Here is a 17,871-nt window from a genome sequence, read left to right as displayed (position 1 = left end):
CTCTAGGTGCCGGTAGTCAGATCAGCGTCAACACCCTTATCAATGGGTGTACTCTAGTAACTGGCGCATGATCAGGCTAGCTACCTCCCACCTGGACAGGTACTCCGCTACTAGTAGCTCCAACTTACACTACATCTTATCGTTGTTGCTCAAGTGGTTCTTTTTCTCTAGATTCCTTCCTTGATTCCCTACGAGATTTCTTGGGTTGCCTTTTTTCCTCTCTAGAAAGGTAAACCGGTAGCTCATCATCATATTCTCCAACATTTTTATTTCTCTTGTTGGTTCTCCAAAATTTTCTTTCTCTTGCCGGATTTTACATTGGGGAGTCCCCCTATATATAATCAAGAGACTGAGTAGTAGTCTTCAGATCGAATATATTAATTAATGATTTCGCCAAGACTTGAGTGGGCACCTCTACCAGCTTTTTAGCTACTTTAACAACTTAGTATAATATTTCAGCAAACTGCTTTTTGGAACTCTTCATTATTGATTAATCTGACAGCGCGCAACTATGTTCGGAAACTGGTCTCGAAGCCATCCATTCTGTTTTTAAAAACAGTAAGCTCCTTCTGCCTTTCATCTTTTATAAACTTCTCCGCAGCTAACACATTTCCCTTTATGAGTTGGGACATTCGGTTGAAAATTTGGTCAACCAAAGTTTATCTGCAAAAAACCTTTTAAGGAATAAAGTGGGAAGAGTGATATAAATACGTGTAGCGTGATAGTGTAAAGCAAGTAGCGACGATGGTGCTCCTGAATCTGGTTGTGATGGCTCACCCTACTTAGTTTGGCATGCAACCTGTGGGATGACTACTAGAGTGTGAGGTACTACCGCTAATTGTCCCAATGCTCCTAATTTTCTACCAAAAAGAGGATTTTTGGCAACCTAGATTATTGTAGCTGCAGTGATCTTGGGTACCTCAACATGGTTTATCCACCGACATATTTGGAGGAATGTTCGCCTACAAACAAAGTTTCCCACTCAAACAGGCAAATGACAAACCTGCTCACTCATTCACGCTCAATCTCTCATCTCTATGGCAATGATCCGACATGCATTCAAAAGGTAACCATCCATGAGGCAGGCAACCAATGAACCAATAATGCTAATGATGGAGACAGTGTATTATCATTTGTTGTGGGTCACAACAGAGCTCGAACTATTAACAACCACATCTTGGCTAGAAAGGTGAGGGATTTCATCGTGATGGGAACATGTGGGTCAGAAACCCATGCTTCTGCGTCCCATTTTGTGGTAATCTAACCGACAATCCATTGCAGGATGCGCTCTCGTAAAGTAGGATCCTCGATCTCCGATTCACTCATCATAGAGTGATGTTTTCCTTCAAAAAATCCTACAAAAGCTGGTGTAATATTCTCTGGGCCATGTAGCATCGTAATAATTGTTTCCTCAAAGATGTTTATAAATTTACCTCGCACAATGATTGTATCTAAAGGAGTAAATGTGGATGCAAGTATCTTCTATGATCTCTTTATTTTTTCTGTTTCTGCAGCAATGTTCATTAGAGTGGAGGCATAAATAGCATAGAACACTAGAGGTAGATGGCCGGTGTAACCCCAAGAGCATTTTTCATATATTCAAACTGGTGAATCTTGAACAGCATGTAAATTTCTCAAAATGCATGGATTTCTACAATCACTACCCTGTTCTCGAGCATGAGTGTTCTCTTTCTGAATCCCCCTGACTTGCTCACAATTCCTTGTTGTCTCACTACTGGGTCAAATTAGGAGAGGTGAACATATTGAACGATTATATCATCTCTAGTGACCTCATCATCTCTCATTGATGGACATGTCTCTGTTCGAGCTCCAGTATCAACTTGTAGTTCTGTTGCGGGTGGAGATGTGGTTGCATCTTCTTTAGAGATGTTTTCATACTCTTCACTGCCTCCCGAACAATCATCCGTCTAGTTTCCCAAACCACCATCAAATTTATTTCCCGATTCCTCAATGCTACCGGAAGTACTACCTCCTTGTTCAAACTAGGGAGGACTATCTTGGAGAATAGACCTTTTTGTCATGAATGTCTTTGTTCATTTTTCGGCCACTTTGGAGCATTTATATAATATTCAACCATTTTCGGCCAGTACCTAAAAAGAATTAAAGTTCTGTTTTGTTCTTCGTCAGGATACTCTAAAGTCATTGGTTTAAGTCTAAAACTTTTGAGGCCTTTTTTTATTGTTTATGTGTGTTTCATGACTTTCGGCCATTTTGGCATATACGTAATATTTGGCCATTTTCAAACAGTTAAAGAAAGAAGTAGAGTTTTATTTAGCTATTCGTCACAATATTCTAAGGTGATTGGTTGCAAGTCAAAATTCATTTGAGGTCTTTTTTTTCGCTTGTATGTCTCTCTTGATTTTCGGCCATTTTGGGGGCATTGAGTAATATTTTTAAATTTTCAGGCAGTTACAAAAAAAGTTAAATATTATTCTTTTAATCATCACAACACTCAAAGGTAATTGGTGTAATACAAACAAATTTTGGGGCGTTATTTTTATTGTTTATGTGTGTTTCTTTATTTTTTGGCCATTTCTGGCATTTGCGTAGTATTCATCAATTTTTGAGTAGTTACGATAAAAATTAATGTTTCCATATGTTATTTGTTACGAAATTCTAAGGTCATTGGTGCAAGTCAAAAAAAATAAGGCATTTTTGGTATTGTTTATGTATGTTTCTTGACTTATGGGCTATTTTGGGGCATATACATAATATTCAACCAGCTTAAGGCAGTAACAACAATTAGTAATGTTTTGTTCTATTATTCTTCAAGATATCCTAAGGTCATTAGTGCAAGTAAAAAAAATATTGAGTCGTTTTTGGTAATGTTTGTGGTTTCTTGATTTTATTGCTATTTTGGGTTTACATAATATTCTGTAATTTTTTGGCGGTTGCAAAACTCTTTTATGACATCTTTTGTAATGTTTATATGGGTTTATTGATTTTCTCCAATTTTTGGGCATTTATGAAATATTCTGCCTTTTTAGGCATTTACGAGTAATGTTTTTTTCAGTTCATCGTAATGATATTCTAAGGTCATTGGTGCAAGTGGAAATATTTTAAGGCATTTTTTGTATTTTCAATGTGTGTTCCCTAATTTTTCAGTCATTTCGATGCATTTACGTAATATTTTACCATTTTAAGGCATTTAATAAAAAACTAATGTTTTGTCTTGTTATTCGTCAAGATATTATAAGGTTAATGATGCAAGTCAAAAAATTTTGCGGCGCTTTATGTATTGTTTATGTGTGTTTCTTGAATTTCGGCTATATTTGGGCATTTACGTAATATTCGACCATTTTCAAGCAGTTAAAGAAAAGTGAAGTTTTATTTTGTTTGTCGTCATGATATTTTATGGTCATTGGTGCAAGTCGAAATTTTGTTGAGTTATTTTTTATTTTTAGGTATGTTACTTGATTTTATGGTCATTTTATGAAATTTATATAATATTCTGCCATTTACGAAAATAACTTAAGTTTTGTTCTCGTATTCCTCATGATATTCTAAGGTTCTTGGTGCAATTTCAAAATATTTTGAGGCATTTTTTATTATTTATATGTGTTTCTAGATTCTTAGGGCATTTACGTACTATTCGACCATTTTCGGATACTTACAACAAGAAATATAATTTTATTTTCATCTTCTTCATGATATGATAACGTCATTGGTGGAAGTCAAAAAATTTTGAGCCATTTTTGTATTATTTATGTATTTCTGCATTTTTGCGACCATTATGGGGGCATTTACGTAATATTAGACCTTTTTTAGGCGGTGACGAAAAGAAGTAATGTTTTATTCCATTATTCATCACCATATTATAAGGTCATTTGTGCAAGTCAAACAAGTTTTGAGGCGTTTTTGTATTGTTTATGTGTTTTTCTTTATTTTTCAGCCGTATAGGATATTTACATAATATTCAGTTATTTTATGACAGTTACGAAAAGAAGTAAAGTTGTAATCTATTATACGTCACGATATTCTAAGGTCATAGGTGCAAGTCAAAGTTTTTCTGAAGCATATTTTTTATTGGTTATGTGTGTTCCTCATTTTTTTGGCATTTACGTATTATTAAGTCATATTCGGGTAGTTACAAAGAGTAGTGAAGTTTAGATATGTTATTCATTTTTATATACTAAAGTCATTGTTGTAAGTTTAAATTTTGTATGAGGCTTTTTTTTGTATTGTTTATGTCTGTTTCATGATAATTGAGCCATTTTAGAAATTTACGTAATATTAGGTCATTTTTCAGGCATGTATGAAAACAAGTAAAGTGTTGTTCTCTTATTTGTTACTATATTTTAAGGTCAATGCTGCAAGTAAAAATATTTTTGAGACATTTTTCTGTATTGTTTATGTGTGTTATTTAATTTTTGAAGGCATTTACATAATTTTCGATCATATTCGGGCAGATACAAAAAGAAGTAAAGTTTTGTTCTGTTATTCATCACTATATTCTGTGGTCATTGGTGTATGTTGAAATTTTTTTGAGGTGTTTTTAATTGTTTATATGTGTTCTCTCCATTAACTTTACACTCTGATAGGTGAGTATGTTTTGAGAATATTTACTTAGGCTCATTTGAGATTGCTCTCATCTTTTACATTAGCCTCATATCATGTTGTCACCACATTCATTATCATTAGAACATTTGCTCTTAATAGCTACTCACCCCTTTTTACATGAATGTTCGTTTCATCATATGCCAATGCACTTGTCCATTTTATGTGTTTCACACCCTTACTTAACCCTTCTAGGGTTTTATCATTTCATTGTTCATTTCATCAATTCATTGTTCATTTCATAATTTCATTGTTCATGTCATCATATGGCAATGCACTTGGCCATTTAGTGTATTTCACACTCGTACTTAACCCTTCTAGGGTTTCATCATTTCATTACAAACATCTTAGGTTCACTTACTTTTAAACGTATGCTAGACTTATGGGTCTACACATATAAGCCATGAGGTTTTATTCATAGTTCGTTTGAGTGACTCATATCTTCCTATGATTATGCAGTACAAGACTTATGCATCTTGTATGTATGCAAAAATCTCGATTTCGATCTAAGTAGGCAGCATTATTCTAAAACATTAAATTCACGTCTGACTTATGTATCAATACGGAATTTGGGCAAGGGAACCGGGTTTTCAAATCTCTTGAACGACACTTACATTTGATTTTATTCATTTTGTCTTGATACTTGCGGCCTGGGGACCCAAGTTCGCGCCCCAATGCCTTCATTTTATTTTTCCCTTGCTTTCTCTCTTCATTTTTTGCTTTATGGAACTAAGAGGATGTGGGATTAAACCCCCAAAACCTTATTTACTTTTTTTTTCATTGCCTTTAAATTTCTCTCCTTTGGCCGAGGAGTTTTGGGTTCGAACCCCCACAGCCCCTCTTTAATTTCTTTTATTTTTTTCTCCTTAAATCTGCCTAAAAAGTCGTGGGTTCGATTCCCACATGCCTCCCCCTTTATTTTGTCTTTTATTCACCTCCTTAATCTGCCTAAGAGGTCATGGGTTCGATTCCCACACGCCTCCCCCTTTAGTTTCCTTTTATTCTCCTCCTTAATCTGCCTAAGAGGTCGTGGGTTCGATTCCCACACGCCTCCAACATTATTTTCCTTTTATTCTCCTCCTAAAATCTGATTGGGAGGTGGTGGGTTCGAACCCCACACCTCTCATTACATTTTTTTTTCTTTTAAGTTAATTTTCCAGTCAATACCATGGTTCGAATCCACTTCACCACATTTCTTTTTAATTCTTTATTTTCACGATTTTCAATATGGTGAGGTCACGGGTTCAATCCTCCATGACCTCACTTGTTTTAATACATTTTTTTCTAAATTTTGAACCCTCTTTGCTGACCGAAATTCATCAGTACAAGCTGGAAATTTTGTTTTAATTTTTCAGCGTACTTTCATCAAGTTACATCTTAGTTTATTGGGGAATTTCGTAGTTCATTTGGAACGTTTTAGGTGCGTTTTCATGGATTCGTTTAGACAAGACATTGTCCCTCAAATCAGTAACATTTCAGCTGATTTGAACATCACATTTACATCAACATGTGTACATGAAATATAAAGAACTATCATGTCATTTCAAGTCCTAAACCATGAACAATAGCCACGGCAACACACACATACACACGTATTTACATTTTCGGAAACATCAAAATAAGTCACATAATTCCAAACATACATATAAACATGTAATCATCATGAAAACACGTTTCATCCGTAGTTTAACCAGCAAACATAACCAACCTATGATTCAATGGGAGATAGTGACAAGGACATGCAACGGCGAACAATCCTAGTTTTCGGAATGAATATTCTGATCCTTAAGGTGTCTATTGGGAAAGGGACCAAGAGAGAAGAGAACCTATACCTTTTTGACGTTCAGACCTCGACTTGTTGCCGAAAGAAAAACTCCAAACACACGTCCTAATCCAAGAGCTTCAACACCAACTTGACGGAAAAATTCTCTATTTGCCTAACGTGTTTGATTAGTTGTTTGTTTATAATTTTGGTTGTAAGTACTTCAAGTGTGAAGAACTTGGTTTAACTACTGTTTTTGTACGTCATTTGGAAGAGAAAAATGTGAGTGAGAGTGATCGAGACGTGAGAGAGAGAGATGAGCGTGGGAGAGAAGAGTTTTCTTAGGCTTAGGAGTCTAGTTTTAGACGTAGTCAAATAAGGTTTTATTTCATTATTAACAATATGATTTCCTTTTATTTTGAATCATCTAATAAATAATAAATATAAATTAATTACATTAATTTACCAACTTAAATTAAAAATAATTTGATTCATTGCTTCCACCTAGGTTCGAACCCGGGTGGAGCAAGACTTCACTTCAAGAGACTAATTTAGGCCCTTTCTCCCCAAAATTCCCCTCCACCTAATTAATTAAATAATTAATTATATATTTAGGGTAATTAAGATACTACCCTTAGCCTGGAAAAAGACGATTTTACCCCTAGACCCTCCAAACAAAAGATTTTCCCTTTTTAAGTCTACTAAAGACTCTTCCAAGTAAATCTTGTTATTCGAGAGCCCTACATGGTTGGACCCAACCTTTCCTAGCTTAAATAACTCCTCAAGTTAGTTGGCTTGGATATAGAAAGGGTTCCGAGGTCTGGTTATACGCGCATCAATCCGTGTGAACCCAATCTAATCGTTGGCATTCTAGACACATTAAGCATTACTTAGCATATCCATTTTTAGGGTTGTTACATTATCGCCCCCTTAGGAACATTTGTCCCCGAATGAAACTATTCTTTACTAACAATAGGTAATTAATCTATAGAATGTATGCATACATAGGTAATTCAATACTCCCCATTGGTGAATATCTGATTCACATATTACATGATGGTGCACATCCTTGAAACATACTAGTAGCTTCACATTAATAAACTAAGGAACTCTTTCCTAAACTAGTATCATCAAAGCATACAACCTAAGTAAATATGTAAGTCATACAAATCAGTAACCAACTTGATGAATTAAACAAATTAACCTCATACTAGTGCATAAACACCATACACAATCAAATACATGAAAGACTAATTAAGGCTACGCAACCGAGACTTCACCAGAGGTGCCTTCCCTTAAACCCCTAGACTTGAGTGCAAAGAATCGTTGCCTCATTGGAGCCTCTTCACTTGGACAATTAGGTTGAACTCTCTCCTTCCCTTGTTCTTGACATCTCCTATTCGAACAATCCTTCATCAAGCGACCCGGTTTGCTACAACTGTAACAAGTGTTCGAGTCCATCATGCATTCTCCCCCATGCAGTATGCAACACTTCCTACAAGGTGGACTCTCCAGGGCGGTAAAGTCTTTCGAACCTCAGGGAGTAATCCCTGACTGACATCGAGCGCTGGTTAAGGTTGATTAATTCCTTAACCTTCGACTCCTTCATTTATCAGGGAAAGAACCTCCCTATAAAAACCATTTTTAAAATACCCCAAGTAATAGGACCAACTGCTAAGGATCTGCTATCCTTCCACAACTTCTACCAGGACCAACTCTGACTTCTCAACTTCAATCAAACCTGATAGCCTGAGCTTGTAAAGTGATAGCTTGGGCCATCTGTACCAATGTTGTCCTTACTTCTCCATCTGTCAACCCAGTTGAGTTAACAGGCATCTCTATTCCAACAGCTGGAATCTGGGGAGAAATTGGAATTACCCCAGTAGCCGCTCCTCCAATCTCCCCGCCAGCTTTTATCCTTATATTTATATTCTGAGAACATCTGGAGTTGATGTTAGGTACGCTCTTAAAACCAACAATTCCAACATTAGAGAAGGCAAGATAAGATTAAAAGTAGGGAAATTTTCCTAAGCATCATGCAGTCTCTAATCCAGGATAGTGGTGCCTTTCACTACCATGACATAGAAACTACTAGATGTGGTTGATGTGAACTTATTATCCTTAGAATTTAACCTAGTGCTCTGATACAAACTTGATACTGATCGGAGTCTAGACCATATATGAGACCAGCGTCGTTGACCTCTCAGAGGTCGCAGAGAAGCCTACTTATGTCATTATTATTTTGTCTAGGTTAATTATAGCAAAAATTTGAAACTTTTTGTTTCTTAACATACATACTAATCATTCTATTTGATGGATAATTGTTCACCATCAACCATCTAAAATTAAGATCATCAAATGAAAGAAATAGTTTAATATATCATTAATTGTATACTTGCCAAAATGGCACCAATACAATGTCTGAACAAAAGCGGAAAGAAACGCTAGTGGAACATACTCCACTAGCTTTATAATATAACTAAGATAGAATATAATGGGCAATCATCCTCGAAATATGAGCGCCTACCACGTCAGGATAAATGCTCTACGTCTAGATAGTTTCAGCGTGAACCTGTAGCTCTAGCGTACACCTCTGCCTGCACCAAAAATTGTAGAGTTGTGTAGGGATAGTACAGACTTGTACTATGTATGGGAATATGAAAGCACACACCAAGGACATGCATGAGTAAGAATAGCTCTTTCCTAACAACATGATTGTAGAAGGTCAAGTCAATGGACTTGAAAAATTGAGATTAGGAAAGTGAGTGAGCTTTCAAAATTTAGATTAGGAAAGTTTATGAGTTTTCCAAATTTGGCTTAGGAATGTTATGCCATGAGAGTAACATGCATCATCATACTTAACATTTTTCACACGGCAAACAACAACGTACACATAGAAAAAACATAATTCATATGACACATAATGTTGATCATATCGTTTATTCATATGCGATGAGATCTTGGAATCATGGACTTGACATTAAGACTTCCCAAAATGATGGATCAACATATGGTACCTTAACTAGGGAGTCTGCTTTAGCAAACACAGAGTCTGCTTCGTTCATTCATACGTACTTCATTTCATTTCATTCATGGGACAGTGTAAACACCAACTATACCTAGGATGTAGTTTAAGGCTTTCATCGGGTTCATTGTGCAATGACCATGAATGACCTATGCCATTACTTGAGTAAAATTCACCTATTGCTTTTCCTATCCTAACACCTTTGTTATTATTCGTTACATTATGTGAATCATTTGAGGCTGGCCTTATTCATTCATTGGGAACTTTATATTTAAGCGACATAGATCATGTGTGCACCATGAAATCCAGTGTCATGAAACCTCACACAAAAAAAGGGTGGAATCATCGGCCAAAGTGACCTAAAATACTCTAGCGTAAATGGGAGTTGAACCCCTCCAGATCCCTATATTGGCAGTATCGGTTTGAAGACTAGGAGATATAAGGAGACCCATACCCGGCATACCGAATAGCCTCATCTCATGAGAGTTACATGAACCTCCACCCTTCCCAAAAGATGGCATCACCACTCATAGCGAGTCTATCGGTGCTCAATATAAAGTTCCATTATATTCAACTCATACTTCATGGAAGTTGGCTTCTAGTATGAGGACATCATAGCTCAATAGATTATTTCTCATCTTATCATTAGTATTAAGTGTGTTAATCTCAATACTTTCATTAGAGTGTCAATAGAGACTAGTCTCTTCATTAAATTCACACTCTCATATGTGAGTACGTTTTGGTAACATTTACTTAGGCTCATTTGAGATTGCTCTCATTATTTACATTAGCCTCATATCATGTTGTCACCACATTCATTATAATTAGTACATTTTCTCTTCATAGATACTCACCCCTTTTTACGTGAATGTTCGTTTCATCATATGCCAATGCACTTGGCCATTTTGTGTGTTTCACACCCTTACTTAACCCTTCTAGGGTATTATCATTTCATCATATGCCAATGCACTTGGCCATTTAGTGTATTTCACACTTGTACTTAACCCTTTAAGGGTTTCATCATTTCATTACATACATTTTAGGTTCACTTACTTTTAAATGTATGCTAGACTTATGGGTCTATACGTACAAGTCATAAGGCTTCATTCATAGTTCGTTTGAGTGACTCATATCTTCCTAAGATTATGTAGTACAAGACTTATGCATCTTGTATGTATGCCAAGATCTCGATTTTGATCTAAGTAGGCAACATTATTCTTGAACATTTAATTAATGTATGAGTGATGTCTCAATACGGAATTCGGGCAATGGAAGCCGGTTTACAAATCTCTTTAACAACACTTACATTTCTTTTTATTCATTTCGGTTTTATGCATACGGCTAGGGGACCCAAGTTCAAGCCCGAATGCCTTCATTTTATTTTTTCCTCAATTTCTCTCTTCATTTTTTGCTTAATGGAACAAAGAGTATGTGGGAACGAACACCCACAACCTCATTTTCTATTTATTTTTATTGCCTTTAAATTTCTCTCCTTTGGCCGAGGGGATGTGGGTTCGAACCCCCACATTCCCACTTTAATTTCTTTTAATTTTTCTCCTTAAATCTGCCTAGGAGGTCGTGGGTTCGATTCCCACACGCCTCCCCCTTTATTTTTCTTCTATTCACCTCCTTAATCTGCTTAAGAGGTCATGGGTTCTATTCCCACAAGCCTCCCCCTTTATTTATCTTTTATTCTCCTCCTTAATATGCCTAAGAGGTCGTGGATTCCATTCCCACACGCCTTCCCCTTTATTTTCCTTTTATTCTCCTCCTTAAATCTGATTGAGAGGTGGTGGGTTCGAATCCCACTCCTCTCATTCCTTATTTTCTTCTTTTAAGTTACATTTTCCAGTCCAGACCATGTTTCGAATCCCTTCACCACTTTTCTTTTTGCTTCTTATTTTCATAATTTTTAAGATGGTGAGGTCACGGGTTCAATCCTCCATGACCTCACTAGTTTTGATTCATTTTTTTCAACATTTTGAACCCTCTTTGCTGACAAAAACTCATCACTAGAAGCTGGAAAATTTCTTTTAATTTTCAGCATCCTTTCATCAAGATACACCTTAGTTCTTAGGGTAATTTGGTAGTTCATTTATAACGTTTTTAGGTGTCTTTTCATGGATTCGTTTAGACAAGAGATTATCCCTCAAGTAAGTAACATTTCAACTCATATGAACATCACATTTACATCAACATGTGTACATGAAATATAAAGAACTATCATGCCATTTCAAGTCCGAAACGATGAACAATAGCCACGTCAACACACACATAATTACATTTTTGAAAACATCAACATAATTCACATAATTTCAAACATACATATAAACACATAATCATCACGAAAACACGTTTCATCTCTAGTTTTCTACAAACAAACATAACCAACCTATGATTCAATTGGAGATAGTGACAAGGACATGCAACGGGGAACAATACTAGTTTTCCGCATTGAATATTCTTAACCTTAAGGGGTCTCATGGGAAACGGACCAAGAGATAAGAGAACCTATAACTTTTTGACGTTCAAACCTCGACTTTCTGCCCAAAGAACCCCTCAAAACACACATCAAAATCCAAGAGCTTCCACACCAACTTGAAGGAAAAATCCTCTATTTGCCATACGTGTTTGATTAGTTGTTTGTTTATAAATTTCGTTGTGAGTTCTTCAAGTATGAAGAAATTTGGTTTACCTACTGTTTTTGTACGTTATTTGGCATAAGAAAATGTTAGTTAGAGTGATAGAGACGTGAGAGAGAGAGATGAGCGTGGGAGAGAAGAGTTTTCTTAGGCTTAAAAATCTAGTTTAGGACATAGTCAAATAAGGTTTTATTTAATTATTAAAATTCTGATTTTCAATTATTTTAAATCAGCCAATAAATAATAAATATACATTAATTACATTAATTTACCAACTTAAATTAAAAATAATTTAATTCATTGCTTCCACCTAGGTTCGAACTCGGGTGGAGCAAGACTTCACTTCAAGAGCCTAATTTCGGCCCTCTCTCCCCAAAATGACCCTTCACCGAATTAATTAAATAATTAAGTATATATTTAGGGTAATTACGATACTACCCTTAGCTTGGAAAAAGACAATTTTACCCCTAGACCCTCTAAACCAAAGATTTTCCCTTTTTAAGTGCAGTAAAGACTCCTTCAAGTAAATCTTCGTATTCGAGAGCCCTAATTGGTTTGACCCAATCTTTCCTAGCTCAAGTAACTCCTAAAATTAGTTGGTTTGGATGTAGAAAGGGTTCCAAGGTCTATTTCTACGCGCATCAATCCGTGTGGACCTGGTCTAATCGTTGACATTCTAGACACATTAAGCATTACTTAGCATATCCATTTTTAGGGTTTTTTTACACTAAGGCACACAAGCACGTTTCAAGGAAAACCTTTTGAACGTCATGGACGTTCTTGGACGTTTTACCTCAAAACATCAACAAACTTAATATATTGCCTATAAATGTCATTATAAACCATTTTAGGACTTTAGAACCTATGACACACGTGTTAGTATCTTGTTTAACCTATGTCGTTTTAGAGGTGCTACAAACGTTACACCTAATGTTCTTCTGTAGTTGATTTTCATGGAATTCATCTTAACAAAATACAGAAAAGTTACATATATCTGATACTTCTTAGACTAATAAGATAATGTTCACTCAAATCCTCTCGGTCCTAGAGTGTTACTAGTTCTATTCTCTTTTACAATGGTGTTAAAGTTATTTTCGCTCAAACTTTGACTCCATTTCTTCCGATTAATTGAGCTTTTTCCTAATTATTATTTTTCTCTCGAACTAATAATAGATACAGACTCACTCCAATGCATGCACTTATATGAATACATTAATAATGAATGATAGATTGTAATTTGCAAATATAAATCACCTATCACTCATTTTATGAATTTAAACTTTGGTTTACGTCATAGATTCCACAAAGTCAGTTTTGGAATTTAGCCACTCGTGATTTCACATAAACATTTAGAAAACTAAAATTAAAACATGTTGAGAAAGTACTTATGAAAATAATCAAATAACAAGCTACTTAGATAAGGTAAGAAGCGAAAATCAAAAATTCAAACTTGATTCAATGTTGTCAAAAAACAAATCAAAGAATAATGAAAACTTGTTCCTCGTTAAAGGTAAGATAAGATATAAAATTAAAAATACCTACCCGAAGTAGGATTGAACTGTTGGACACATCAAGTTTCCCTCCACGACCTGTCAAGGGCTTCACCGCCCATGAATCCCTTCGTGGTGTTCACTTATAATTCCCAATCTTGGTTCTTAAATGACTACACACTATAAATTACATAACGGACAACACCACAAACTGTTTATGAGACCACGATCTATATGGGTATCCGTACTCTTCATTTAGAACGCCCCAAGTTTGGGTCTTCCTTACCATCATGGTAAAAGTTGCAGCTCGGACAACATCACGGGTCATTAAAGAGACTATTGTCCATCTAGATTTTCGTGGTCTTCACATATAACTCCCCAACTTTGGGTCTTCAATGCTTTCATATAGAAAGTTTCATCACAAACAAAACTACAGATTATTGAAGATAGAACAGTTTATTTAAGTGTCCGTGGTCTTCACTTAATATATTCCAAGTTTGGGTCATCAATTCTAGACTACTGGAAATTGTACCACAGATTCTATCATGATCCGTCTTGAGATTCACATCCCGTCAAGGCATTTGTGATCTTCACTTGATTTGCCAGCACTTCAGATTTCATCTTGTATTTTCATGTTTTTTATCTTCTTTCCCTTCCAATTGTTTCATATGTACAAACACTTCCAAACGTTTTATATCCACATAAATACAATGAATTCTAGTTTAAATTCTTAGTTTTCAAGCATTAGAAGTGACATGATTTTGCGGTTCATCAACACCCTCAACTTAGGACCATTACTTGTCCTCAAGTCATTACAAAAAAAGATATTCAACCCTCAAATCATTCAAACACTTTTGAGCTTATGCAACATCCATCTCAAGAACAATTTTTAACCAAAACAATGAATCTAACATGCAAGGATCAATATATGACATCTCATTACTCATAATCGGTCATGCTTTTGCTTGTGAACTATTAGTTGACACAATTTACTCTCAAGTGCAATCAATGTGTCCTCACACCAAAGAAGACCCTCACTCATGATAATTGGGACTAAGTTCTATGTTCACATTCTCAAATAACTTCTAACTCTAACACAAACTACCATAGGCTTGCCTTTGATTTCTACGCACTATTATTCAAACAATTGTAATAGAATCAGTGTAGCACTTTATCGGCTTATAACATAGGCACATGCTAGGAAATGGATATATGTGTTTGTGAGTGACAAGTTCATTGAGTTTCCAAATTTCATTTGCAAACAACTCTGTTATGAGTGATTTCCTCTTTTTCATCATTTCAGCACATCCAGATGTGATGTTTTGCTTTTTCAGTTTATTTTATTCTTCTGTTTTTTGCTTTCTTCACAATTTCTTTAATATGCACTTAGCTCACTGTTTGAACCTTCTTTTTCAGTTGTTCTTTTTTCGCGGATTGCGTTCATCCCAAACTTTGGTTTTTTGCCTGAGATCTGACATCGTATCTTCGGAGACCAAAGGATCTGATATTTTCTAGCTAAAAACAAAGACTGTTTTCAGGATCAAATCGAATTGAAGTGATAAGATTTTTATTTGGTTGTTTTATTTTTCGCTTTTTAATAGATTAAACAATGCCCTACAGATCATTTCGGATCTTGTTATTGTCAAATTTAAGCAAGACTACTAGGGTAAGTTCTAGTTTTTACTCTTAGTTTTAGACTTTGAGAAAACCTCACACACACATGACACAGGACTAAATTCTCGAGTTTCTTAGTTAATCAATTCTTTGATCAGACTAGTAGTGTTCAACATGTAAGTATCTAACATGTCATCTAAAGATCATAACTGTCGAATCTCAAATAAAGGTAATCATTACACACAAAGAAGATGTTACTCAACTCAAAACACCAACACAAACACAACACCATAAGAATTTTCATAGTAAACACAGAGTAAACTTCCATTGATCCTAATAACTAGAATGTCAAGTTTCACACCACCCCTCCCTAAACAAAATACTTTGACCTAAAAGTAAATAATGAAAAGAAAAGAGTTCTATGATGAGGAGTCATACATGTGGGGCTCTAGGTGCCGATAGTCAGATCAGCGTCAACACCCTTATCAATGGGTGTACTCTCAGTAACTGGCGCATGATCAGGCTGGCTACCGCCCACCTTGACAGGAACTCCGCTACTAGTAGCTCCTACTAACACTACATCTCATTGTTGTTGCTCAAGTGCTTCTTTTTCTCTAGATTCCTTCCTTGATTCCCTACGAGCTTTCTTGTGTTGCCTTTTTTCCTCTATGGAAAGGTCAACCGGTAGCTCATCATCATATTCTCCAATATTTTTCTTTCTCTTGCCGGTTCTCCAACATTTTTCTTTCTCTTGCCGGATTTGACAATAGGGAGTCCCCCTATATATAATCAAGAGACTGAGTAGTAGTCTTCACATCAAATATATTCATTAATGATTTCACCAAGACTTGAGTGGGCACCTCTACCAGCTTTTTAGCTACTTTAACAACTTAGTATAATATTTCAGCTAACTGCTTTTGGAACTCTTCATTCTTGCTTGATCTGACAGCGTGCAACTGTGTTCGGAAACTGGTCTAGAAGCCATCCATTCTGTGTTTTAAAACAATAAGCTCCTTCTGCATTTCATCTTTTATAAACTTCTCTGCAGCTAACACATTTCCCTATGTGAGCTGGGACATTCGGTTGAAAATTTGGTCAACCAAAGTTAATCTGCAACAAACCTTTTAAGGAATAAAGTGGGAAGAGTGATATAAATACGTGTAGCCTGATAGTGTAAAGCAAGTAGCGACGATGTTGCTCCTAAAGTTGGTTGTGATGGCTCACCCTTCTTAGTTTGGCATGCAACCTGTGGGATGACTACTAGAGTGTGAGGTACTACCGCTAATGGTCCCAGTACTCCTTATTTTCTATCAAAAAGAGGATTTTTGACATCCTAGATTATTGTAGCTGCAGTGATCTTGGGTGCCTCAACCTGTTTATCCACCAACATATTTGGAGGAATGTTCGCCTACAAACAAAGTTTCCCTCTCAAACAGGCAAATGACAAACCTGCTCACTCATTCACGCTCTATCTCTCATCTCTATGGCAATAATCCGACATGCATTCACAAGGTAACCATCCATGAGGCAGGCAACCAATGAACCAATATTGCTAATGATGGAGACAGTGTATTATCATTTGTTGTGGGTCACAACAGAGCTCGAACTATTAAAAACCACATCTTGGCAAGAAAGGTGAGGGATTTCTTCGTAATTGGAACATGTGGGTCAGAAACCCATTCTACTGCTTCCCTTTCTGTGGTAATCTAACCGGCAATCCAACGCAGGATGCGCTCTTGCAAAGTAGGATCCTCGATATCTGATTCACTCATGATAGCGTGGTGTTTTCCTTCAAAAAGTCCTACAAAAGCTGGTGTAATATACTCTGGTCCATGTAGCATCGTAATGATTGTTTCCTCAAAGATGTTCATAAATTCACCCCACACAATGATTGTATCTAAAGGTTCAAATGAGGATGCAAGTGTCCTCTATGCTCTCTTTATTTTTCTGTTTCTGCAGCAATTTTCATTAGAGTGGAGGCATAGATAGCATAGTACACTAGAGGTAGATGGACGGTGTAACCCCCAGGAGGATTTTTCATATATTCAAACTGGTGAATCTGGAACAGTATGTAAATTTCTCAAAATGCTTGGATTTCTACAATCACTATCCTATTCTCGTGCATGAGTGTTCTCTTTCTAAAACCCCATGACTTGCTCACAATTCCTTGTTGTCTCACTACAGGGTCAAATTAAAAGAGGTGAACATATTGAACCATTATATCATCTATAGTGACCTCATCATCCCTCATTGATGGACATGTCTCTGTTCGAGCTCCAGTATCAACTTGCAGTTCTGCTGCGGGTGGAGATGTGGTTGCATCTTCTTTAGAGATGTTTTCATACTCTTCACTGCCTCCCGAACAATCGTTCGGTTAGTTTCCCAAACCACCATCAAATTTACTTCCGGATTCCTCATTGCTACCGGAAGTACTACCTCCCTATTCAAACTGGGGAGGACTGTCTTGGAGAATATACCTTGTTGTCATGAATGTATTTCTTCATTTTTCGGCCACTTTTGAGCATTTATATAATATTCAACCATTTTCGGCCAGTACCTAAAAAGAATTAAAGTTCTGTTTTGTTCTTCGTCAGGATAATATAAAGTCATTGGTTTAAGTCAAAAACTTTTGAGGCCTTTTTTTATTGTTTATGTGTGTTTCATGATTTTTGGCGATTTTGGCATTTACGTAATATTTGGCCATTTTCAAACAGTTAAAGAAAGAAGCAGTTTTACTTAGTTATTTGTCACAATATTCTA

At 36.1% G+C, this 17,871-nt stretch overlaps 1 protein-coding gene across 1 annotated transcript in view; it reads right to left on the bottom strand.

Annotated features, from left to right (window-relative positions):
• LOC114078421 (T-complex protein 1 subunit beta-like) overlaps window positions 1–16,952 on the bottom strand; it is a 36,112-nt gene extending 19,160 nt beyond the window's left edge. Inside the window, exon 1 of the mRNA XM_027919284.1 lies at window positions 16,823–16,952. Within this exon, the coding sequence (XP_027775085.1) occupies window positions 16,823–16,952 (130 nt within the window). The remainder of the gene's footprint in view (window positions 1–16,822) is intronic.
• Between the last annotated feature and the right edge of the window lie 919 nt (window positions 16,953–17,871).

The sequence above is a fragment of the Solanum pennellii genome, chromosome 8 (assembly GCF_001406875.1).
Source record: "Solanum pennellii chromosome 8, SPENNV200".
Taxonomy (NCBI): Eukaryota; Viridiplantae; Streptophyta; class Magnoliopsida; order Solanales; family Solanaceae; genus Solanum; species Solanum pennellii.
This window is presented reverse-complemented; position numbering and strand designations above follow the sequence as displayed.